Genomic DNA, 20,688 nt, shown 5'->3' with positions numbered 1-20,688 from the left:
TAAGGATATTAGAATTTATTTTGGGAAAGAATTAACCTACAAAGAAAACTTGCTAAGTTGCCAGGTCAATCAGCTTCTTTGCTTGTAATTTGGTTCAACTTTTTTCTCACTGCGTTGGGGATTAAGCTAAACTGAATTACTTTCTTTGTTGTGATGAAGAACACGCATGTGGTTTGTTACCATAGCTCAGCTGACATACTGTATTTCATTGTTGCTTTGATAACTTGACCAGATTCCTAAGTCGTTTGGAGTCTTATTTATTGGGACTAAGTTTAAATACTTGATGTGATGCAGTATGGAAAATTATTACTTAAGGTAGAGGTAGTAAAAGGATTGTAGAGAAGGAGCTGATAGGAACAGTTAGTAGAATTAAAGAGTGATTATCAAATAGGAATAATTGCAGTGGAGTACCCTGGGGATTGGTCTTGAGCCTTACTTTAGTATTTATATTAGTATGGTGTATTGTGATATTTGATGCAAGGAAAATATTGTCAATACAAGAAGCTGCTCTGAGGAAGGTAGACTGTTTGGAAAGAAAGCAGTGTGTGTACCACAGCTGAAACGTCATCTGAAATGATGCATACAGTTCTTGCCATCTGTAGTAAGGAAGGAAGAATACATAATACTAGGATAGATGCAAAGAACAACTGCAAGAAAGATCAGTGGAATAGGGAGTCTTGCAAAATTAGTCTGGGAGGAGGTAAGTTCATCTCAGCAAATATGATGAGGCACTAATCACCAAACCAGGATTAAAAACTCTTGTAAGTTAAATGAAGTCGTCACAAAAATCTTTTGATATAAATTACTTACATGAAAGTGTCTGGTCATAATGTTAAGAGTTTCTCAGTAAGACCGGGGGAGAAAAAGAAACATCATAAATTTAGGAAATATGTGTCTGTGAATTTCTGTACCATAACTTTTAAAAAGGAAGGAGGAGTCAATTCTAGAATATTTTTCTTGTAGTCTTGCAAACTTGGTCACTAGCTCTGCATGATGTTGCAGAAGCAAGGGGAACAGATTTGCTAACGTAAACGTGGTCATAGAACTAATTAGCCTTAGAAATCAAAGTATTTGGACTGTTAATTTTATACCATGATAAGGAAGTTTGATACAAAAATAGCACAGAAGAAATGAAACTGTAGCAGAATCTTAATAGTCCTGCTCATAATGATCACAATCTCTTCACAATATTAAATACTGAAAACTGTCAGGCAGACTTAATCATATATGTTCTGAGAACAAAAGCATTTTCTTTGATAAACTGACTGATATTATTACCTCATAGTGTGTTGTGAACACTGTATTGTATTTTCTAATAGTAACTTAAGCATGGTTTCATGAAACATGAAGAGCCAAATTAATGCTTCCTGGACAGGTCTCTGTTCTTTCTCTCCCTCCCATTCCCCCCCCCCCTACTTCCATACATATAATTTATGTGGGGTCTGGCACTCAGCAGACTGTTTTACGAGCTCCAATGTTTGTAACGCTTCTACCATGTTAGAAAATGAGCCCAGGAAAAAAAAAATCTCAGTTTTCTGCTAGATTAATGAGTTAAATCAGTGCACTTAATAGCTTGACAAGTAGCAGAACTAGCACTAGGGATTGAATAGGATGGCATAGCCAAGTTTAGTATATGGGAGGTGGGATGTATAAGAGTGGGAATAGGATGGAGCAAGATTTTCCTTGTTGGCAGTATTAGACTGTTGATGTGTTCAAGTGCAGTCAGAGTTAAATAGTCTGCTGTCTGTTTTCTCAATTTAATGTATTTTTAGTAGATGCATACGATAATGTGAATTACCTCAGAACTTTTTAATATTTTACACCTCTGTACTGTTAGATATGTAGATAATGCAGCCTAATTTTATAGATTGTCATTGACTTTTACCATCATAAAATAATCTTCCTGAATTTTCTGGTGGAGTCTAATTTCTCATCTTAAACTGACAAAACAGAGAAACTGCCTATATACATCAAGTAGGAGGAATTGTTTCGAGCAGTGGTGGGAGCTACACCAGAATGGCTCAGGTCTTTTCCTTCCACTGTTATGTTAAGAAGCTGAAAATAAAATGAAACATAATTGTGAGTACAACTCACAGCTTAATTAAGTTTGGATGGAATGCAAGTGGTCTTTTAAGCAATCAGGGGCTTAAGATGGGAAGAAGGTGGAGTCCAGGCATGTAAATCAAATATTTTCTCTGTGTGTTTCTGCTGTAGGAATTTTATTATTTTTTTTAAATATATTAAAGTTAATGGGTTCTGCTGTAATTGACAAAATCAGTTTTTCTTAATAAATAAATAAATAAAAAATTACTAAATACAAGGGAGTTATGGAAAAGTCTTTTGCAAAAATAATAGTATCTATAATTAAAAGGTGCTTTGTTTCTGGTAGTTATGTCAGAGAGAATATTGTAGTCTTTAGGAAAAAAAATACTATAACTTCTTGTTCCTTTTGGTTTTGAGCATAACCATGCTGCAGTTCCACTTTGCCACTGAGTATGTTTGCTTCAAGTGAGATTTAATTTTTCTATTTACTTCTAAAAAATAGGGGATGCTGCCTTCTCTAATAGGCATGGAATTGGTTTTGAATTATATTTTTATAGTGGTATAGACATTCTTAAATATTATTGAAAAGCAGTGCTGGAAGTGTACTAAAAATTTCAGAATAGTCACTCAATCCCCATTTCATATCAGTGTTCCAGATAGTGATATTTTGCCAGTTTATTTGTTTAAAAATAAAAATAACTATTGTAGGCTTTTAATCATAATGCACAGTTATAGATCAATATAGGACAATAATATTAGTTTCAGTTCAAATAATTAAGCCTTTGAAGCCATATTTTTTTTATTTCCACTGTTAATATTTACTCATTCTTAGTAAATAGCCACATATTAATGTCCTACCTGCAAATTTAAGAGAGGCAGATTAGTCTCGTCATGTGTCTGGAAGCTTGCCAGAGCTCTGGTAGCAGTCATCTTGCTCGATCTGACTGACTGTTCTTTTGATGCTTTGTGTTGTGAGGCAGTAGAGTTCTGTACGAGTGAGTGGGACCAGCTTTTATAATTCTAAACTTTTGTGGGAAAAGTCCCTTATCAGAGGTGTGTATTTAAAGTGTCTTTGCCTTAAATTTAAGAGTTCTCAGCTAATTTTCATGCAAGTCTTTAAAATCTCATTACTTTAATATGGTTTACTGAAAAACATCATGCAAGTGCAGGTCAGTAATGAGCTCTCACAGAAAAGCAGTATTTTTCTGAATTTGACAGGTATGTCAGTTTTATTGAAGAACTACTAAAACACTTAAAAACTTATTGGTCATGAAAAGTTAATAGTGTAAGGCTTCTGTATTATTTTAAATGAAAGACTTGGGTTCTTTTCAAGCAGTGGAACACACCACCACCCCCTTTGCTAAGAAGAAAGTCACCACCTACATAATATGTCTGCATCCACAGAAACTTCAAAATGATACAGCCTTTTTCATGGGGGTGGAAGAGGGGTAATAAAAGCCATTAAAATGTATGATAGCTGCTCCAGGTCTGTTTGTAGAATAGACAGGTATTAATCAAATCTGTGATTTTGAAATGTTTAGGCATTAGCTAGTATGTTGAATCAATCTAATTATTTACTTACTGTCTTTTTCCAATATAGCCAGCAGCCAGCTTCAGGTGTAGCGTATTCCCATCCAACTACAGTTGCTAGCTACACTGTCCACCAGGCACCAGTTGCTGCACACACTGTTACTGCGGCCTATGCTCCAGCAGCAGCTACAGTTGCAGTAGCCAGGCCTGCTCCAGTAGCTGTTGCGGCCTCTGCAACAGCTGCTGCTTATGGAGGCTATCCTACATCGCACACAGCTACAGATTATGGTTATACACAGAGGCAACAAGAAGCTCCACCACCACCACCACCTGTCACTACGCAGAATTACCAGGTGTGTTAAAATAAGCAATTGCTTGTGTGATTTTTAAATTATATGTTCAAAGGAGGAGGCCTGCTTGGATAAGAGAATGTGATGATATTTATATCTTTTTCTTCCATGAATCAGTTTGATTGCAACTCAAATTACTTAGTAGCTAAAACTGATAGAATGTGAAGTGACTGCAGTCTCATATGCTGTGTATAGAGGATTATCAGCAGTAGTACTGCAGGAGCTAAGATTTAGATGTCCACACAGTAAGCAATGAATTGACATTTATCTCCAAATGATTTTGTGAACCTCTGCTGAAATATTTGTCTCAGCTAGCCTAAATGTTCAAGTGGCATGTGGTAAACTGGGTCATGGAACTGATTTAGATGAAAAAACTGTTCCAATAATTTTTTTCAGTGGGAGATATAGTTCCTTTGTCAGATTTCTGGGTGCCACAGGAGCCCTAGTACCAAATGTAAGAGGATAGAAGATTACCCTAGGAGAGGAACTACCCTTTGAGTAGGTTTTGGGTATCCTTTGTGAGACCACTGCCTAATCTTGTGTGGCTACAAGCTTCTACAAAAGGGAACTGTTGTCTGTTTTCGTCTAGCCCTGACCTTTGCTTGACACTTCCTTGCATTGAATCTAGCAGTTGTCAGCATTTGGGTGGGTCAGTTCAGGATAAGGATCCCACAGAAAACTAACCAACCAAAAAAGAAGTAGCATCTTTCCACAGATTTGACAGACTTCTGCAGAATTTCCTTGGTTCTGCACAGTTGTGATGCCAATGCAAGAGATAAAGGTGGGATTGTGTAGGGCTGTGAGGAGAGATGTGATGGTACCTCAGACAACTTCCCATTCTTACGCTGGCTTAAATGTCATATGAAACAACATCCTGTCAGTGACTTGTATTTCTCTTCAGTCCAGGAATAAAGAAACTTAGCAATACAAATCAGAGTGCTGCATCAGTTTTACAGTTGGAAGATTTCAGTCTGTAGTGGTTATCTTGGGACTTATCTAACATAAGTGTTTACTCCTGTTCAGTTTTTAAGAAAGAGTGAGAAATTGCAGTTTTCCCTGTCTGTCCAGATTCACACAGTGCAAGCATATATGTACATCAGTAACCCTAGCCCATTGGTTTCAGACAGCTTAGATGCAGAAAGATGAGGGATTTTACATGGCCAGGTAGTTTCCCATTGGAAATGTGAATTTTATTTGTATTTTTATCAGCTTTTTTTCTACATTAGCATTTGTTAGTCAGTCTTTAGTGGATATTTCTAGGCTGGTGTGTTTATGTGCAAGAGTTACCAAACTCTTATGGCATGGCCCGTAGTTAAAATGTGCATTTACTATGAGAAGACACTGAAATACTATGTCCCTTGTAATAATTCTTTAATTTTTTTAGTCCTAAACTTATCAAGGCATTATCTAGATTCTAATTAGTATTTTTGTTTGTTTAAAAGGACTACTGTTGCTCTATGTTATAAATTCCTTTGTATGGCTTTTGTAATTTGTCATGTATGGTAATGAATCAAAATGTAGGAATCTTTCCAGTAGCACATTTACTCATAAATACAAGGTCATTAAACTAGTCAATTATTAGATGCATTCAGGCAGAAAAGAGTCCCCTAAACTAAAGAAAAATAATTCTACTTTACACAGGCTGGATGGAAAAGAGGTTTATTGTTATATTTCTTTGAAATCAAATGAAATCGTATACGTTAGTACATTTCGGCTAATGTAGTTTGTGCCTTGCTACCCCTCAGTTGATCAACTCTGCACTTTACCATAAATATGGTGAGGATGGGAGAATATATGTACGTGCATATAGTGCCTTCCAAGCCCTCCCTTTCTAAGCTTGCTAACCATCTCCTGAGTTCTGGAGTTTTTGAGTGGGCTACTTACCTTTCCCTTATAAACTAGATATGGTTCCCCAATGGAATAGTTGATACACCAAAAAGTAAAGAAGGCTTTAAAAGTATAACTTTCATACTCTAAAAAATATAACCAAGAAAAGTATTGTTGTTTGTGGGATTTTTAAAGCCAGTAAAGGTTCATGTTTGTAAACTTGTGAATTTATTGTAGTTTGTGGAAATCTGTGGTGTTTTTTTACTTCATGTTTTACAGGAATGTAATCTGATACAGTTGTCATGAAAAACTAGTGAGAATAGTTGCTTTTTGGTAACAAAAATAATTTGGAAGGGAAAGTGACTTAATAGCATGAGGTTAATTCCTATATTAAGTCTGAAAAAGGCCATCAGGGTTGTCTTCAGGCCTGAAGTATCTGTAAACATAAATTTAATTTCTTTAATGCATATATTAGTATATACTGTCTCTAAATATTTTTTAAATATCTAATGTAGTAGAATAGAAGAAAATTCTTTGCTGCTGCTAATGATCTTTATTACTCCAGATATATATTTAAGGAGAAATTTGCTGGGTTTTCTCTTTTGAATTTTTAGGATTCCTATTCTTATGTTCGATCTACCGCCCCAGCTGTCGCTTATGACAGCAAACAATACTATCAACAACCAACAGCAACTGCTGCAGCTGTGGCTGCTGCTGCCCAGCCTCAACCTTCAGTAGCTGAATCATACTACCAGACAGGTGGGTGTCATGATTCAAACTCCTGTCATTATACACAGTCTGCGTACTACCTTAAAAATATATCTTTAAATATTTCACATTATCCAGATTTGGTTTTAGTTTAGTTTTCACATGTAATCCCTGTCAATGTGTAGAAAAATTTGCTGTACCTAGAATTTGAACGTTATTGTGACACTGCCATAAGTAACTATCTTTGAGGTCTGGATTGTTATTAAACACACTCAAAACATACTTCTAGGCAAACTTTTAAAAGTCAGTGGTGGGTTCAGATTACAACTTTTTTTTTTTTATTCTTTAGTTACTTAATGCATGTACTTTAATTATTGGTATCATGAATGCTACAATGTGTAAATCCTATTTACTTTTTGTACTATAAGTAGGGATAATAGGAAAGTTTAAATGTTTCTTAGGCTTAGTGTACACTAGTAAAACCATTGAACAAGAAGGTTGTTTAAAAACATGGCAGCACAGTTAAAAATACATAAATCTGAGGTACTGTAGAAAGAACCAAAAAACCAAAACCAAAAAACCAAACAGAATAAAATAACACCAAACAAAAAGGAAAAAAAAACCCACCCAACCAAACTAAAACAAAACCCACTTGTTATGTGTTTATTCCCCAGCATATCATTAAGTATCACTTAATATGGTTTGCATTTCATTCAACTAAAGCATGTCAGTATTCGTACACTTCTATTTTCTATCCTAATTAGCTCCAAAAGCAGGATATAGCCAAGGGGCAACTCAGTATACCCAAGCCCAGCAAACACGACAAGTGACAGCTATAAAACCTGCAACCCCAAGTCCAGCAACAACTACGTTTTCTATATATCCGGTATCCTCTACTGTGCAGCCAGTAGCAGCTGCAGCTACTGTTGTTCCATCCTATACTCAAAGTGCAACGTACAGTACAACAGCGGTTACTTATTCTGGTAAGAATTTTGTGTATTAAGTTGCTGGGAACTTTGCAGTTGTTACAGGAGAGGATTTAAATGCTCAGAATTTTAGCAGTTTGTGTTCAATTGCATCTTAGTCTACTGAGAAGTATCAACCAGTTAAATCATAATAATGGCAAAATATTTTGATGTATCTTTAAAAGAGGTTTGATGTTTGTACGTGCCTGTTTTGTTACATGTGAGAATCCAAAGTGTTGGCATTATGTGCATGGTGTTTTATGACTTACTGTAAGGTTTGGAGAGAAAAGATGGGGGATAGAAAAAATAACGAAACATCCACACAAATATAACCCAGGGAAACTGGGAGCATGCTGCCATCAAACAGCAGTGACAGAGAGGAGCGCGCCAATATAAATCTTGTAAGTTTGGGTTGTCTTGACCCAAAATGGGAGGAAAATGGGTGCTAAATAAAAAATAACTTTCCTTCAAACATTAGAAATCCAAAAAGTAGTTAAAGATGAAAAGATGTTAACTTTATGGCCAGATAGTAATCAACTGGCATATTATAGCTACCTTGAACTTTCTGTTTTGTTTTCTGTTTAAAAATGGATTTTAAGACTTCCTTGAAACAGAACCTGATCAGAGGATTAAAATGGTTGAACGTGTAGATATAGAAAGTTTATGGGAAAACCGGCTCAAAGGTGCGAAAGCCCAGTTTCCTTGATTTATTCAACTTTGATACTAGAAAACAAGGAGTGTGTAGACAGGGTGTGCTGCGGAGGTTTTAGCAGGCAAGCAGCTTCTTTGTACTAGAACAATTTAAATCAGTGAAATAGAATGTAATAGCAGTAGCAATTCTGTCTTTTATCTTTCTTTTCTACACCACGCCACCCCACCCCACCCCCCGCCCCCCCATCTGTCCTCCTTTTCATTTTGGAACTTGAACAGTAAATCTGATTCTGGAAGACTACTTACTATATGGCCTTTGATAAATCTTTTATTAAAATACTTAGAATGATAGAACTGTAGGTTTGGGTTGGAAGGGACCTTAAAGATCATCTAGTTCCAGCCCCCCTTCCATGGGCAGGGGCACCTTCCACTAGCCCAGGTTGCTCAAAGCCCCATCCAACCTGGCCTTGAACACTTTCAGGGAGGGGGCATCCACAGCTTCTCTGGGCAACCTGTTCCAGTGTCTCACCACCCTCACAGTAACGAATTTCTTCCTTATATCTAATCTAAATCTACCCTCTTTTAGCTTAAAGCCATTCCCTCTTGTCCTGTCGCTACAGGCCCTACTAAAAAGTCTGTCCCCATCTTTCTTGTAGGCTCCCTTTAGGTACTGGAAGGCTCCTATAAGGTCTCCCCAGAGCCTTCTCTTCTCCAGGCTGAAGAACCCCAACTCTCTCAGCCTTTCCTCACAGGAGAGGTACTCCAGCCCTCTGATCATCTTTGTGGCTCTCCTCTGGACTTGCTCCACCAGGTCCATGTCTTCCTTATGTTGGGAGCTCCAGAGCTGAACGCAGTACTCCAGGCGAGGTCTCATGAGAATAGAATAGAAGGGGAGAATCACCTCCCTTGACCTGCTGGTCATGTTTCTTTTGATGCAGCCCAGGATTCAGTTGGCTTTCTGGGCTTGCAAGCACACATTGTTGGGCCATGCTGAGCTTCTTGTCCACCAGCACCCCCAAGTCGTCCTCCTCAGGGCTGCTCTCAATCCATTCTCCACCCAGCTGTTATTGATACTGGGGTTGCCCTGACCCAGGTACAAGACCTTGCACTTGGCCTTGTTGAACTTCACTAGGTTTGCATGGGCCCACCTCTCAAGCTTGTCAAGGTCCCTCTGCATGGTATCCCTTCCATCCACTTGTCACCAATCTCCACTTGGCTATTGAGCCGTTGACGGCAATTCTTTGAGTGTGACTATCCAGCCAATTCCTTACCCACAGAGTGGTCCACCCATGTCTTTCCGGTTTAGAGACAAGGATGTTGTGCAGGACCATGTCGAAAGCTTTGCACAAGTCCCAGGTAGATGAGGTCAGTTGCTCTTCCCTCATCCGTCAGCACTGTAACCCCGTTGTAGAAGGCCACCAAATTTGTCAGGCATGACTTGCTCTTGGTGAAGCCACGTTGGCTGTCACCAGTCACCTCCTTGTTTTCCATGTGCCTTTGCATAGTTTCCAGGAGGATCTGCTCCATGGTCTTGCTGGGTACTGAGGTGAGACTGACTGTCCTGTAGGTTCCCGGGTCTTCCTTTTTTCCCTTTTTAAAAATGGGGGTTATGTTTACCCTTTTCCAATCCATGGGAACTTCACCGGACTGCCATGACTTCTCAAACATGATGGATAGAAGCTTAGCTTAGTTCCCTTGGCACCTGTGGATGCATCTCATCAGGTGCCCTGGACTTGTGCGCCTTCAGGTTCCTTAGATGGTCTCGAACCTGATCTTTTCCAACAGCGGGCAGTTCTTCATTCTCCCAGTCCCTGCCTTTGCCTTCTGTGACTTGGGCAGTGTGGCTGGAGTACTTCCTGGTGAAGACCGAGGCAAAGAAGTCATTGAGTACCTCAGCTTTCTCCATGTCCTGGGTAATCAGGTCTCCTGTTTCCTTCTGGAGAGGGTCCACATTTTTCCTGGTCATCTTTTTATCACTGATGTACTTATAGAAGCTTTTCTTGTTGTCCTTGACATCCCTGTCCAGATTTAATTCTGTCAGGGCTTTAGCTTTCCTAACCTAATCCCTGGCTGCTCGGGTAGTTTCTCTCTAATCCTCCCAGGCTGCCTATCCTTGCTTCCACCATCTGTATGCTTCCTTTTTGTGTTTGATTTCATCCAGCAGCTCCTTGTTCATCCATGCAGGCCTCCTGGCATTTTTGCCCAACTTTGTCTTTGTTGGGATGCATCGCTCATCGCTTCTAAGCTTGGAGGAAGTGATCTTTGAACATTAACCAGCTTTCTTGGGCCCCTCTTCCCTCCAGGGCTTTATCCCATGGTACTCTACCAAGCAGATCCCTGAAGAGGCCAGTCTTCTCTCCTAAAGTCCAGGGTGGTGATCTTGCTGCATGCCCTCCTCGCTACCCTAAGGATCTTGATTTCCATCATTTTGGGGTCACTGCAGCCAAGGCTGCTTTTGAGCTTTGCATTCCCCACCAGCCCCTCCTTGTTGGCGAGAATAAGGTCCAGCATGGCACCTCTCCTTGGAGAAGGAAGTTATCAATGCATTCCAGGAACCTCCTGAATTGCCTGTGCCCTGCTGTTGTCTCTCCAATAGATATCTTGTTACATCATACTCGGTCTTAACAGAAAATTTCACATAATTTCACGTATTCCTTAGGGATGCTTTGATATATGAAACATAACTATGTTTGATTTGTCTAAAAACAAATATATTCCTGATACAAGTGGTACGCTATGTATTTGTGGGCTGTGAAACATCAAGAAAAATTCAGACTGCATCACAAGATCTCAATAAATTGTTTATATCCTGCCCCCCCCCCCCCCCAAGTATTCAATATGCTTGGAATTAGTGGATTTTGGGATTTTGTAATTGATACATGATGTACAGTGATGTAACATTTTATTTTGATCTTTGAGGTACCTCTTATTCTGGCTATGAAGCTGCAGTGTATTCAGCTGCATCATCCTATTACCAGCAGCAGCAGCAACAGAAACAGGCAGTGGCAGCAGCTGCTGCTGCTGCTGCAACAGCCGCTTGGACAGGGACTACCTTTACTAAAAAGGCACCATTCCAAAATAAGCAGCTGAAACCGAAGCAACCTCCCAAACCACCCCAGATCCACTACTGTGATGTTTGTAAGATCAGCTGTGCTGGACCACAGGTATATATATATAAATACAATATTCTGCTACATACTTCAGTCGTAATATTTTCAGCTAAAAAATGACCCCTTTAAGAATATTTGTTAATTTTTAAAGACTTGATTCTATACTTTTACTAAAGTTTTACAATTAAATGAAAATGTGTGCTATTATAGAAAGAGGTCCTATGAGAAGACAAAAAGATAGATCCCCTTAGCTTGTATAGTGAAGCTTCTTCAGCTGTGCTTTGGACTCCAGAAGTATTCTAAACTTTGAATTTGATTTGCTTTTTTAGCACAGCAAGTTTCTTAGAAAATACTTTTTTCAAAACTTTGTGAATGGTAAGCCTGAAAATTTATTCTTCATTGTATTCCAGCATCTCAGTTTAGTTTCACGGTGGGTACAAGTGCATAAAAAGTAGATATCAATTCATGTAGAGTGCTTGTGTCTGGTGAAACAGTTCTTACTCTTTAGGCAAATTTGTCATTATTTCCTACCCTGTCTGCTCTGTAGTTTGCCACTGTTGGTATAGGAACAAATAGCAACTTCTGCATTTCATTTTCAGCACAGCTTTATTTATGCATTACCTTCTTTTGAATTTATTTTTTTTTATTCTCTGGATACATATAATAACTGTGGTTTTGCAGTTTAAGGAAAATTAAAAATCAAGAACAATTTAATGCAGTGCAGGAAACTGCAACAGAGATGCAGTTTTCTGGTCTTGTTAAGCTTTCAATGGTAATATCTGTTGACCAGTACTTGATTGAGGAAGTGAGAAGGTAGAAGAGAAAAGACCATATTGTATTACCTAAAAGTGGAATCCTGGCGGTGAAGAAAATTCCTTGGTCTTAAAGTGGCCTGCTTATTCCTTAGAGCATGTCATATGGAAGAAATGTTTGATGTAGGAAGTATTTTCTCATACAAAGCATATGTTCTGTGCTATGTTCTATATTACACGTATTCACGAGTGATGAACAAGCAGTACGAAGACAGGTTATTGTGTGTGTATTGTTTATTTAAACAGACTTATAAAGAACACTTAGAAGGCCAGAAACACAAAAAGAAAGAAGCAGCATTAAAAGCTTCCCAGAACACCAATAACAGCAGCACTTCTGTTCGTGGAACTCAGAATCAGTTGCGTTGTGAGCTTTGTGATGTGTCTTGTACAGGGGCAGATGCTTATGCTGCCCATATTCGTGGAGCCAAGCATCAGAAAGTAAGAACTTTCTCTTGTCCTTATTATACAAGTCAGTCGTATATTTCTTCCCATAATTTTTTCTCATCTAAGAGAGGAGAAAATATGCAGAAACAATATAATTTGAATTATTTTGTTTAAAGACATTTAGTTCTGGTTTTGTTTCAAACTTATCTTTAAGCTCACTATTAGAAAGGCCTTGTTGGGAGCAAGGGGGAAAAATATTGCCACTGCATCAATGAGAAGAGGATATATTGGGGAAAGTATGTAAATTGTAGGAAGAAGGTATAGAGTAAGATGGGGAAAGCATCAATGAGGACATCCAGTAGCATGCTTGTGCCCCCTAACTCTTTTCAAGACTTTTCTTGACATTTTTCTTATTTGTCTGGTGCTGAGAAACTCTCGGTGCACTTTGAAACACTGTAAGCTGAGTCAGTGCCAAAGGACAGGACTATTACGCATCACTTTTTGGTATTTCTTGCAAGGAAAACTGTTCCTTGCTCCCATATACCAATGTCCTGTAGTAGACTTTATAATGTCTGTGTTTGGAAGAGTTTTGGTAAGCATACTTTCCCTACTGTCTGGGTGCAGTTAGGTAGACATTGTGGAATAAAGACTGCGGACTGTACTGTGAACCCCTGTGGACCAGTGTTTTAAATTTGACCATATAATAGTGAACGGAATGGCTGTGTAGAATGTGTGATTAGATATTACAGATTTTCCTCATAACTCTGGAAAGGTTAATGTCAGTAACAGATACAAGTATTAATATTCAGCTTTTATAGCTCTTTGTATCTCAGAACACTGTACGAAGTGGCATCAATAACATCATTCCTATTAACATATATAGCAAATTTAAGACAATTTTCCCAATATTATTTTTTGTTAGTACAAGAACAAAAATTATAATTTAGATAGACTTTCCTAGTGTTCTTTTTTTCATTAATGAAGTTGAGCCATTAAATTTTTGGGTTGTGCCCAGTAACTCCATAGGTATATATTATCTTTATATATTTGGATGTCGCTTTCTCTTCCTTATAGATAGGCACTAACTAATGCTAATTTAGGTTGTCATCAGTGTAAAAATGAAATCTCAAAGGACTCTATTTCTTTGGTATGCTGAAGTATCTTGTGAATTCTACTGGAAAAAAGTAATTCTGAAGAGTTGCTTGAACTTAAATTTATAGTATTATGTGGCATTAATATGTCTGTATTCTGACGGGGAACATGCTTAAAAACTAACAAAACCCTAAGATGTGTGTATACAGTTGTGTTCATATCGTGATTGTGTATATGTGTTTGCATTAAAGGCATGTCTAGCAGATTTGTTTGAGGGTTTTTTTTGGTTTTGGGTGGTTTTTTTTCCAGCTACTTTCAAACTCAATCTTTAGTTTTCATTTTGCATGGTTTTTTCTTACAGACTTACATGCATTTTGCTTTTTCAGGTGATGATCAGCTGTCACCAAAAAGAAGTATTCTGTCTCAAGCATATTGTGAAAAGGCCTCTGCTTATTACTTCTAAGAATAAGCATGTACCTCTTTACTTTCTGTGAAATACTAAAGAGCTCTGAAATATGCCTCTTGCATCCTCCTTAACAGTCTCTGCAGATGTGCTTTAAAAAAACCAACAAACAAACCCCCAAACAAACAAAAAACCCCAAAACCCCCAAAAAACCCCTTTGAGGAATATCTACTGTTTTACGAAGTAACCTAGAAAGTTTATTAATAAAAATACTCTTAAAATGTAATGATCAAAAGAGACAGTGATGTTGAATCTGAATTAAATAACTCTTATTTACAAATATTATTTGGAACCACAATAGTTCAATGTACTACAATTTTTGGGGGTAGAATAAAAAGCAACCAGGCAACAAAACAGTAAGGTTGAAAGTTTGAGCAAAATGTTTCCTTGAGTTTTACTGGCTTGTGAGTTTATTGGCTTTCTGTTCTTGTCTATGCAGCTTTTGGAGTAAATATCTGAATTTCTAATGGAAATAAGCAATCTGAGATAACTATTAAGTATTTCCTTGTTACAGATGACAAGAACTTTTACATGTCTGTCCGTGTGTCGTGTCCATCCACCTGTCCCCCCGATCACTTTTTGTAAAGAAGCAATAACTTTTTAGTTATATTGATTTATATATATATATTTTAGCAATATTGATGCTTCTGTTAAAGCTTCCGTAACCTATAACAAGTTCATTTTTTATAGTTATCCCAGGAAGATCATATTATGAATTTCTCTTTATTCTTACAGGTAGTCAAGTTGCACACAAAGCTTGGCAAACCCATTCCTTCAACTGAACCAAATGTGGTTACCCAAGCTACTTCCTCAACATCCATATCTGCTTCTAAACCAACTGTCTCTGCTTCGAATATATTAACTAGCGGCAGCACTGTGAACTCCTCTGTTGCATCCTCTGCAGTGAAAATTCTTACTCCCACGGCAAATGCACCACTTAATGCAGTGTCCAACAACAAAACATCTTCAACCCCTGCTAATATAGCTGTAAAGAAAATATCTACACCGAAAATAAACTTTGTTGGCAAGTACAGAAGTCAGTCTTTATTTTAAAGCCTAACCTATTCTATATATATTTTTTTAAGATTTTAGTGCAACAAATACAAATGTATTTAGTTAACTTTTATGTGTAACTGTTGTGTTTAAGAGAATTAATGATAGGTGAAAATAAGAATATATATAAAAGTTTGGCTTCACAGTTCATGGTGTTTTCTGCTCTGTTGTCTCCACCTGACCTCTCTTGGAGGCTTCTCCCACCTTTGGTTTCTTATGTAGTAGTTGTTGGAGTATTGCAGTTTATAGTCCAGTCGGTCCTAATTTCAGTTTACAGCCTGGGCTGTTAAGGCAACCTGCAGTAGATTAGCAGTTGATAACTGGGCAACTGAAACACCCTTGTAACGCTAGAAATCTTAACAGTGGAAACATGAAATAAGCATGACAGACAGGTAGAGACAGGAAGCAGTCGTTCAATAAGCTATCCTACTCTTGAAGGAAAGACCTATGCAATTGCAACACTGAGATTATACTACCTTTGTTAGTACAAACATTATAAGGTTTTGAAGTACTTTTTTTTTTGGATCCACTAACAAAAAAATATCTGATGACAAAAAAAAAAAAAAAAAAAAGAGGAAGACAATTAAAATATATTTGCCGAGTTGTTCCCATTCAGTGCATGAAAATGAATGATAAACTTTTGCTTTATATAGTTGCAATATTGCTTCTTGCTAAAATAAAAAATTAGGTGTTTAAATAACTTTTTGTTAAACTTTTTTAAAAAAAACTTTAATTGTATTTAAAATATGTTAGTTTTAATTAATTTTAAAAGTCTGATAATGCTTTAGCCAGAACATTGCAAATAGTCTTCAGTTTTCACATCATGTGTAATCATATTCTCATTTTATGAAAGTTAATGATTTTACTTTTTTTATTTGTAGGTGGTAATAAGCTTCAGACAACAGGAAGTAAACTGGAAGAAATTAAATCAGCTGAAAGTGTTAAAACAACAACTGCTGCTACAGTACAAACGAACGAAGTAAAATCAGACACAGCAGCTGAACCAGTGACTCCTACAACTCTTGCTGCTTTGCAAAGTGATGTCCAGCCAGTAGGCCATGACTATGTGGAGGAGGTATTGATGTAAAAATGTGGATTACTTTTTAACTACTTTAGTAAAAAATTATTCAACGTGAAACATCACAGAATGGCTGAGGTTGGAAGGGACCTCTGGAGATCATCTGGTCCAACCCACCTGCTCAAGCAGGGCCACCTGGAGCCAGTTGCCCAGGTCCATGTCCAGACAGCTTTTGAATATCTCCAAGGAGGGAGATTCCACAAGTTCCCTGGGCAATCTGTGCCAGTGCTCAGTCACTCTTACAGTAACAAAACAAAACAAGTGTTTCCTGATGTTCAGAGGGAACCTCCTGTGTTTCTGTTTGTGCTTATTGCCTCTGGTTCTGTCACTGGGCACCACTGAAAAGAGCCTGACTCTATCCTCTTTGTACCCTCCCTTCAGGTATTTAAATACGTTAATTAGATCCCCTCCCAAGCCTTCTCCTCTCTAGGCTAAACAATCCCAGCTCTCTCAGCCTTTCCTCATAGGAGAGAGGCTCCAGTCCATCATCTTTGTGGCCTTTCATTGAATGCTCTCTGGTATGTCCATGTCTCTCTTGCACTGGGGAGCCCAGAACTGCATGTGGGATTCCGGGTGTGGCCTCACCAGTTGTTAAAGGGGAAATTCACACAGACGTGGGTACCGCTAGGTTGCTTTAATCACAACTCAGAGTTGGGCCACCACCTCAGTGAGTGGCAGAGAACAAAGGGATGCAGCACAGCTTATATACACTAATCAGATCATTAGTCAGTGTCTGAGGTTTTAGGAGTTTCTTTTGGTCTTATCAGCTCTGGAATCCATCACCTGACCTTGTCCCAGCTGATACATCTATTCTGGTTCCAGTCTCTGCCTCAGTTCTTAGGTCCTGTTTGGATCATGATTTTCTTTCTGCCGGCTTTAACTCACACAATCCTTCAAGCACACTTAGTCTTTGAACAAGCAATTCCTATTCATCTGCATTAAAACAAATAACGATTATTTTTTTCTAAAGCCATCTGTTTTTCAGAAAGCACCTGCGTAAACAAATTGTTCATCTATTTTTTTTTTCTATTTAAACCAGCCTTGGATTAGGGCTATACAAGGGCCAAGGCCTGGTTCTGCCAGTTATCAGCTTTAACACTTTAAATTTCTTTATTCAAACTATGTTTTCTTTAACACCAGTGCTGGGTTAGAGAAGAAGGATCACCTCACTCAACCTGCTAGGTAATACTTTGTCTAATGCAGGCCAGAATGCCATTTGCCACCTTTGCTGCAAGGGCACATTGTTGGCTCAATTTCAACTTCGTGTTCACCAGGCCCCACCCCAGGTTCTTTTCTGCCAAGATGCTTTTCAGCTGGGTGGCTCCCAGCATATATTGGTGCATGGGGTTGTTCCTCCCTAGGTGCAGGACTTCACACTTCTCCCTGTTGAACTTCACAAGGTTCCTGTCAGCCCATTTTCTCCAGCCTATTGAGATCTCTCTCTGGATGGCAGTGCAATCTTCTGGTATATCAGCCACTTGCTCCTAGTTTTGCATCATCAGTAAACTTGCTGAGGATACGCCCTGCCCCATCATCCAGATCATTAATGAAGATGTTAAAACAGGACTGGACCCAGTATTGACTCTTGAGGTAGGCTGCTAGTTACTAGCCTCCAACTAGGTTTTGTTCTACTGATCGACACCCTCTGGGCCTTGTCATTCAACCAGCTTTTTATCCACCTAACTGTATGCTTATCCAGCCCATACATCAACAGCTTGTCTATGAGAATATTATGGTGAGACTGTGTCAAAGGCCTTACTGAAGTGCAGGTAGACCAGGGGTCCTAAAACTACGGTCTGCAGGCCGGATACTGCCCCCCAGGGTCCTCAATCTGGCCCCCGGTATTTACAGAACTCCCCCGCCCCCCCACTCCCCCCCCCCGGGGGTTGGGGGGGGAAACCAAGCAGCCGCAGATGACTGCCTGCCACTTCATCCGCGCGCCGGCCCCCTGTTTAAAAAGTTTGAGGACCCCTGAGGTAGACCATATCGGCTGCTTCATCTACCAGGCCAGTCATGTCATTGCAGAAGTTTGAGTTGATCAAGCACGACTTCCCCTTGGTGAAGCCATGCTGACTATTGATGATGATTTTCTTGTCCTTAATGTGCCTGGAAATGGTTTCCAGGATCAGTTGCTCCATCACCTTCCCAGGGATTGAGGTGAGGCTGACTGGCCTGTAATTCCCTGGGTCCTCTGTGAAGATAAAAGTGATAAGGCATTGAACCTGCAAAGGCTTGTGCATATGTTTACATTTTTGTATTGTGCATGTTTCTTTTGAGCTCAGTGGGTGGCATGAGATGTGTGGATGAAGTCTGATGTAAATTTTTCATCATTTGCAGATTTGTAATTATTTGACTCAATATGTTTAGGCTCGAGTTTAAAGCTGTGTACTCTTTAGAATGGAAGAACTTTGTTCTTTGTTCATTACCAAACACAATGTTGTGTCTGTCAGAATTGAAAGTTCTTTTTTCCCTTCTTTCAGTTACTGTGTGAACTTTTTAGCATGTTTTAAGATGGGTAGATATTTTCCCATGTCACTGAATTAGGTTAATTTTTACATCAGCTTTGGTTTTCTTGTTTTGTTTTTTCGGTGGGTTTTTTTTTTTGGTTTTTTTTTTTTTAAAAAAACACCCTCAGAACCCAGTGTGTTATAACTTCATTTTCCAGGTAAGAAATGATGAAGGAAAGGTGATCCGCTTTCACTGTAAACTTTGTGAGTGCAGTTTTAATGATCCTAATGCCAAGGAGATGCACTTAAAAGGGAGGCGGCACAGACTTCAGTATAAGGTTAGTAGAAATGCTAATGCTTCTATCTAAAAATCTACCAGATGGCAGCTGACTGATTACACAACCTTACGTTTAAAGACTAGTCAAAAGTAGGTACTCTAAGTAAACAGCATATACAAGTCCCCTAGATAAATATATTTCTTGGGGAATATAATTACCAGCTGGGGTTAAACCACAGCAACTAAGTACTGCACAGCTGCTTGCTCACTCCTCCCTCACCCAGAGGGATGGGAAGGAGAATCAGAAAGGAATGTATAACTTGAGGGATGAGATAAGAACTATTTAATAATTAAAAGAAAATAAAAACAACAGTAATAATAACAACAATTATAATGAAAAGGAGGGAGAAAGGGAGGGGAACAAAATCCAAAGGGAAGGGAGGAAAGAAAACGAGTGATGCACAATACAGTTGCTCACCACCTGCTGACATGCCCAGCTAGTGCCTGAGCAATGATTGGCAGGCCCCAGCCAACCCCCCCCAGTTTATATACAGAGCATGACTTTCCATGGTATGGAATATCCCCTTGGCTAGTTCAGGTCAGCTGTCCTGGCTGTGTCCCCTCCCAGTTTCTTGTGGCTCTCCAGCCTTCTTGCTGGTAGGGCCTGAGAAACTGAAAAGTCCTTGACTTAGTATAAACACTGCCTAGCAACAACTAAAAACATCTGTTACCAACCTTGTTGTCACACCAAATCCAAAACACAGCACTGCACCAGCTACTAAGAAGAAAATTAACTCTATCCCAGCTGGAAACAGGACAGTAGTCTTTAAAGTAGTAATGCAAACTCTGAAACTACGTTTTGGTTTGGGTTTTTTTTTTAAACATTTTGAGCAATGCTTTCAGGCAACTTTTGCAACATTAAAATATTGTACAACATATGCAAGCAACAGTAGGTGTGTTATGTTGTTTACCATGAATTTCAAATAGCGTAAAATCGTAGTGCTCAATGTTTTTGGCAGGATAAACCACATAAACCCTTTGTGGAGACATTTGAGAAATAAGTTGCAGGCTTTTTAGTTGTGAATGGAGAGAGACCTATACTGACATATGGTTTTCGTTTTGATTATTATAAGATTATATAGGAAGAATCTACTGTGGTTACAGGAGATACAGAGGGCCTGCATAATCATGAAAGGGATGAAAAAAGAGAAAAAATTGCCAGAAGAATGTATTCAGTAACTCATGATTATGCCCCTGTATGAGGGACCCTTCAGGAACAGGGGACTAGGAAGCACACTGTAGTTAAGATGAAATGGGTTTTTCAGGTTATAGAGTAGTCATCCTGTTACAGAATGAACAGCAAATTACTTAGTATTTCATGTAACATTTTAATCTTAAATTGCTTTGTTCTCATATAATTGAAGAGGGAATTCATGCTATTGTAATATGTTGCTTTTTTTTCCCTTTAAGATACTGGTCACATTTTTCTTATTCAACCATTCATTCAGTGCAGTTTTTAAAACTGCATTTTACTCCCCTTGATTTTATTGTAGGCCAGTAGTGTGTGTTAAACATATCAGAAGAACTCCGTAACCTTGAGATGACAAGAGGCAAACCAACATTTCATTCGTTATTTTTCTGAACTAGAAAAAAGTAAACCCAGATTTACAAGTAGAAGTAAAGCCCAGTATTCGAGCAAGAAAAATTCAAGAAGAGAAGATGAGGAAACAGATGCAGAAAGAAGAATACTGGAGAAGGCGAGAAGAGGAAGAACGCTGGAGGATGGAAATGAGGTAATGCATTCTGTTTTGTCAATGAATGAGACAAAGCTGCAGTCAGATTATCTAAAACTAACTGCTTCTGTAGTTACTTATTTTGAGCAGTCTGTACTGTCTTAT

At 38.6% G+C, this 20,688-nt stretch overlaps 1 protein-coding gene and 1 non-coding gene across 9 annotated transcripts in view; both read left to right on the top strand.

Annotated features, from left to right (window-relative positions):
* The window catches only part of LOC130141962 (zinc finger RNA-binding protein), a 46,381-nt gene that overhangs the window by 10,199 nt on the left and 15,494 nt on the right, over positions 1-20,688 (top strand). For 5 of the 8 annotated variants that reach the window (XM_056323300.1, XM_056323304.1, XM_056323307.1 and 2 more), the window contains exons 3-11: positions 3,644-3,926; positions 6,365-6,509; positions 7,223-7,441; positions 10,994-11,238; positions 12,243-12,434; positions 14,671-14,971; positions 15,870-16,063; positions 18,732-18,851; positions 20,438-20,583. In XM_056323300.1, coding sequence (XP_056179275.1) covers positions 3,644-3,926; positions 6,365-6,509; positions 7,223-7,441; positions 10,994-11,238; positions 12,243-12,434; positions 14,671-14,971; positions 15,870-16,063; positions 18,732-18,851; positions 20,438-20,583 — 1,845 coding nt within the window. The remainder of the gene's footprint in view (positions 1-3,643; positions 3,927-6,364; positions 6,510-7,222; positions 7,442-10,993; positions 11,239-12,242; positions 12,435-14,670; positions 14,972-15,869; positions 16,064-18,731; positions 18,852-20,437; positions 20,584-20,688) is intronic. The other 3 variants (XM_056323301.1, XM_056323303.1, XM_056323302.1) reach the window with 3 other exon arrangements.
* LOC130142167 (small nucleolar RNA SNORA66) lies at positions 966-1,101 on the top strand. Its single transcript, XR_008819318.1, has one exon. It is a non-coding gene; the product is annotated as a small nucleolar RNA SNORA66 (small nucleolar RNA).

The sequence above is a fragment of the Falco biarmicus genome, chromosome W, assembly GCF_023638135.1.
Source record: "Falco biarmicus isolate bFalBia1 chromosome W, bFalBia1.pri, whole genome shotgun sequence".
Taxonomy (NCBI): domain Eukaryota; kingdom Metazoa; phylum Chordata; class Aves; order Falconiformes; family Falconidae; genus Falco; species Falco biarmicus.
This window is presented reverse-complemented; position numbering and strand designations above follow the sequence as displayed.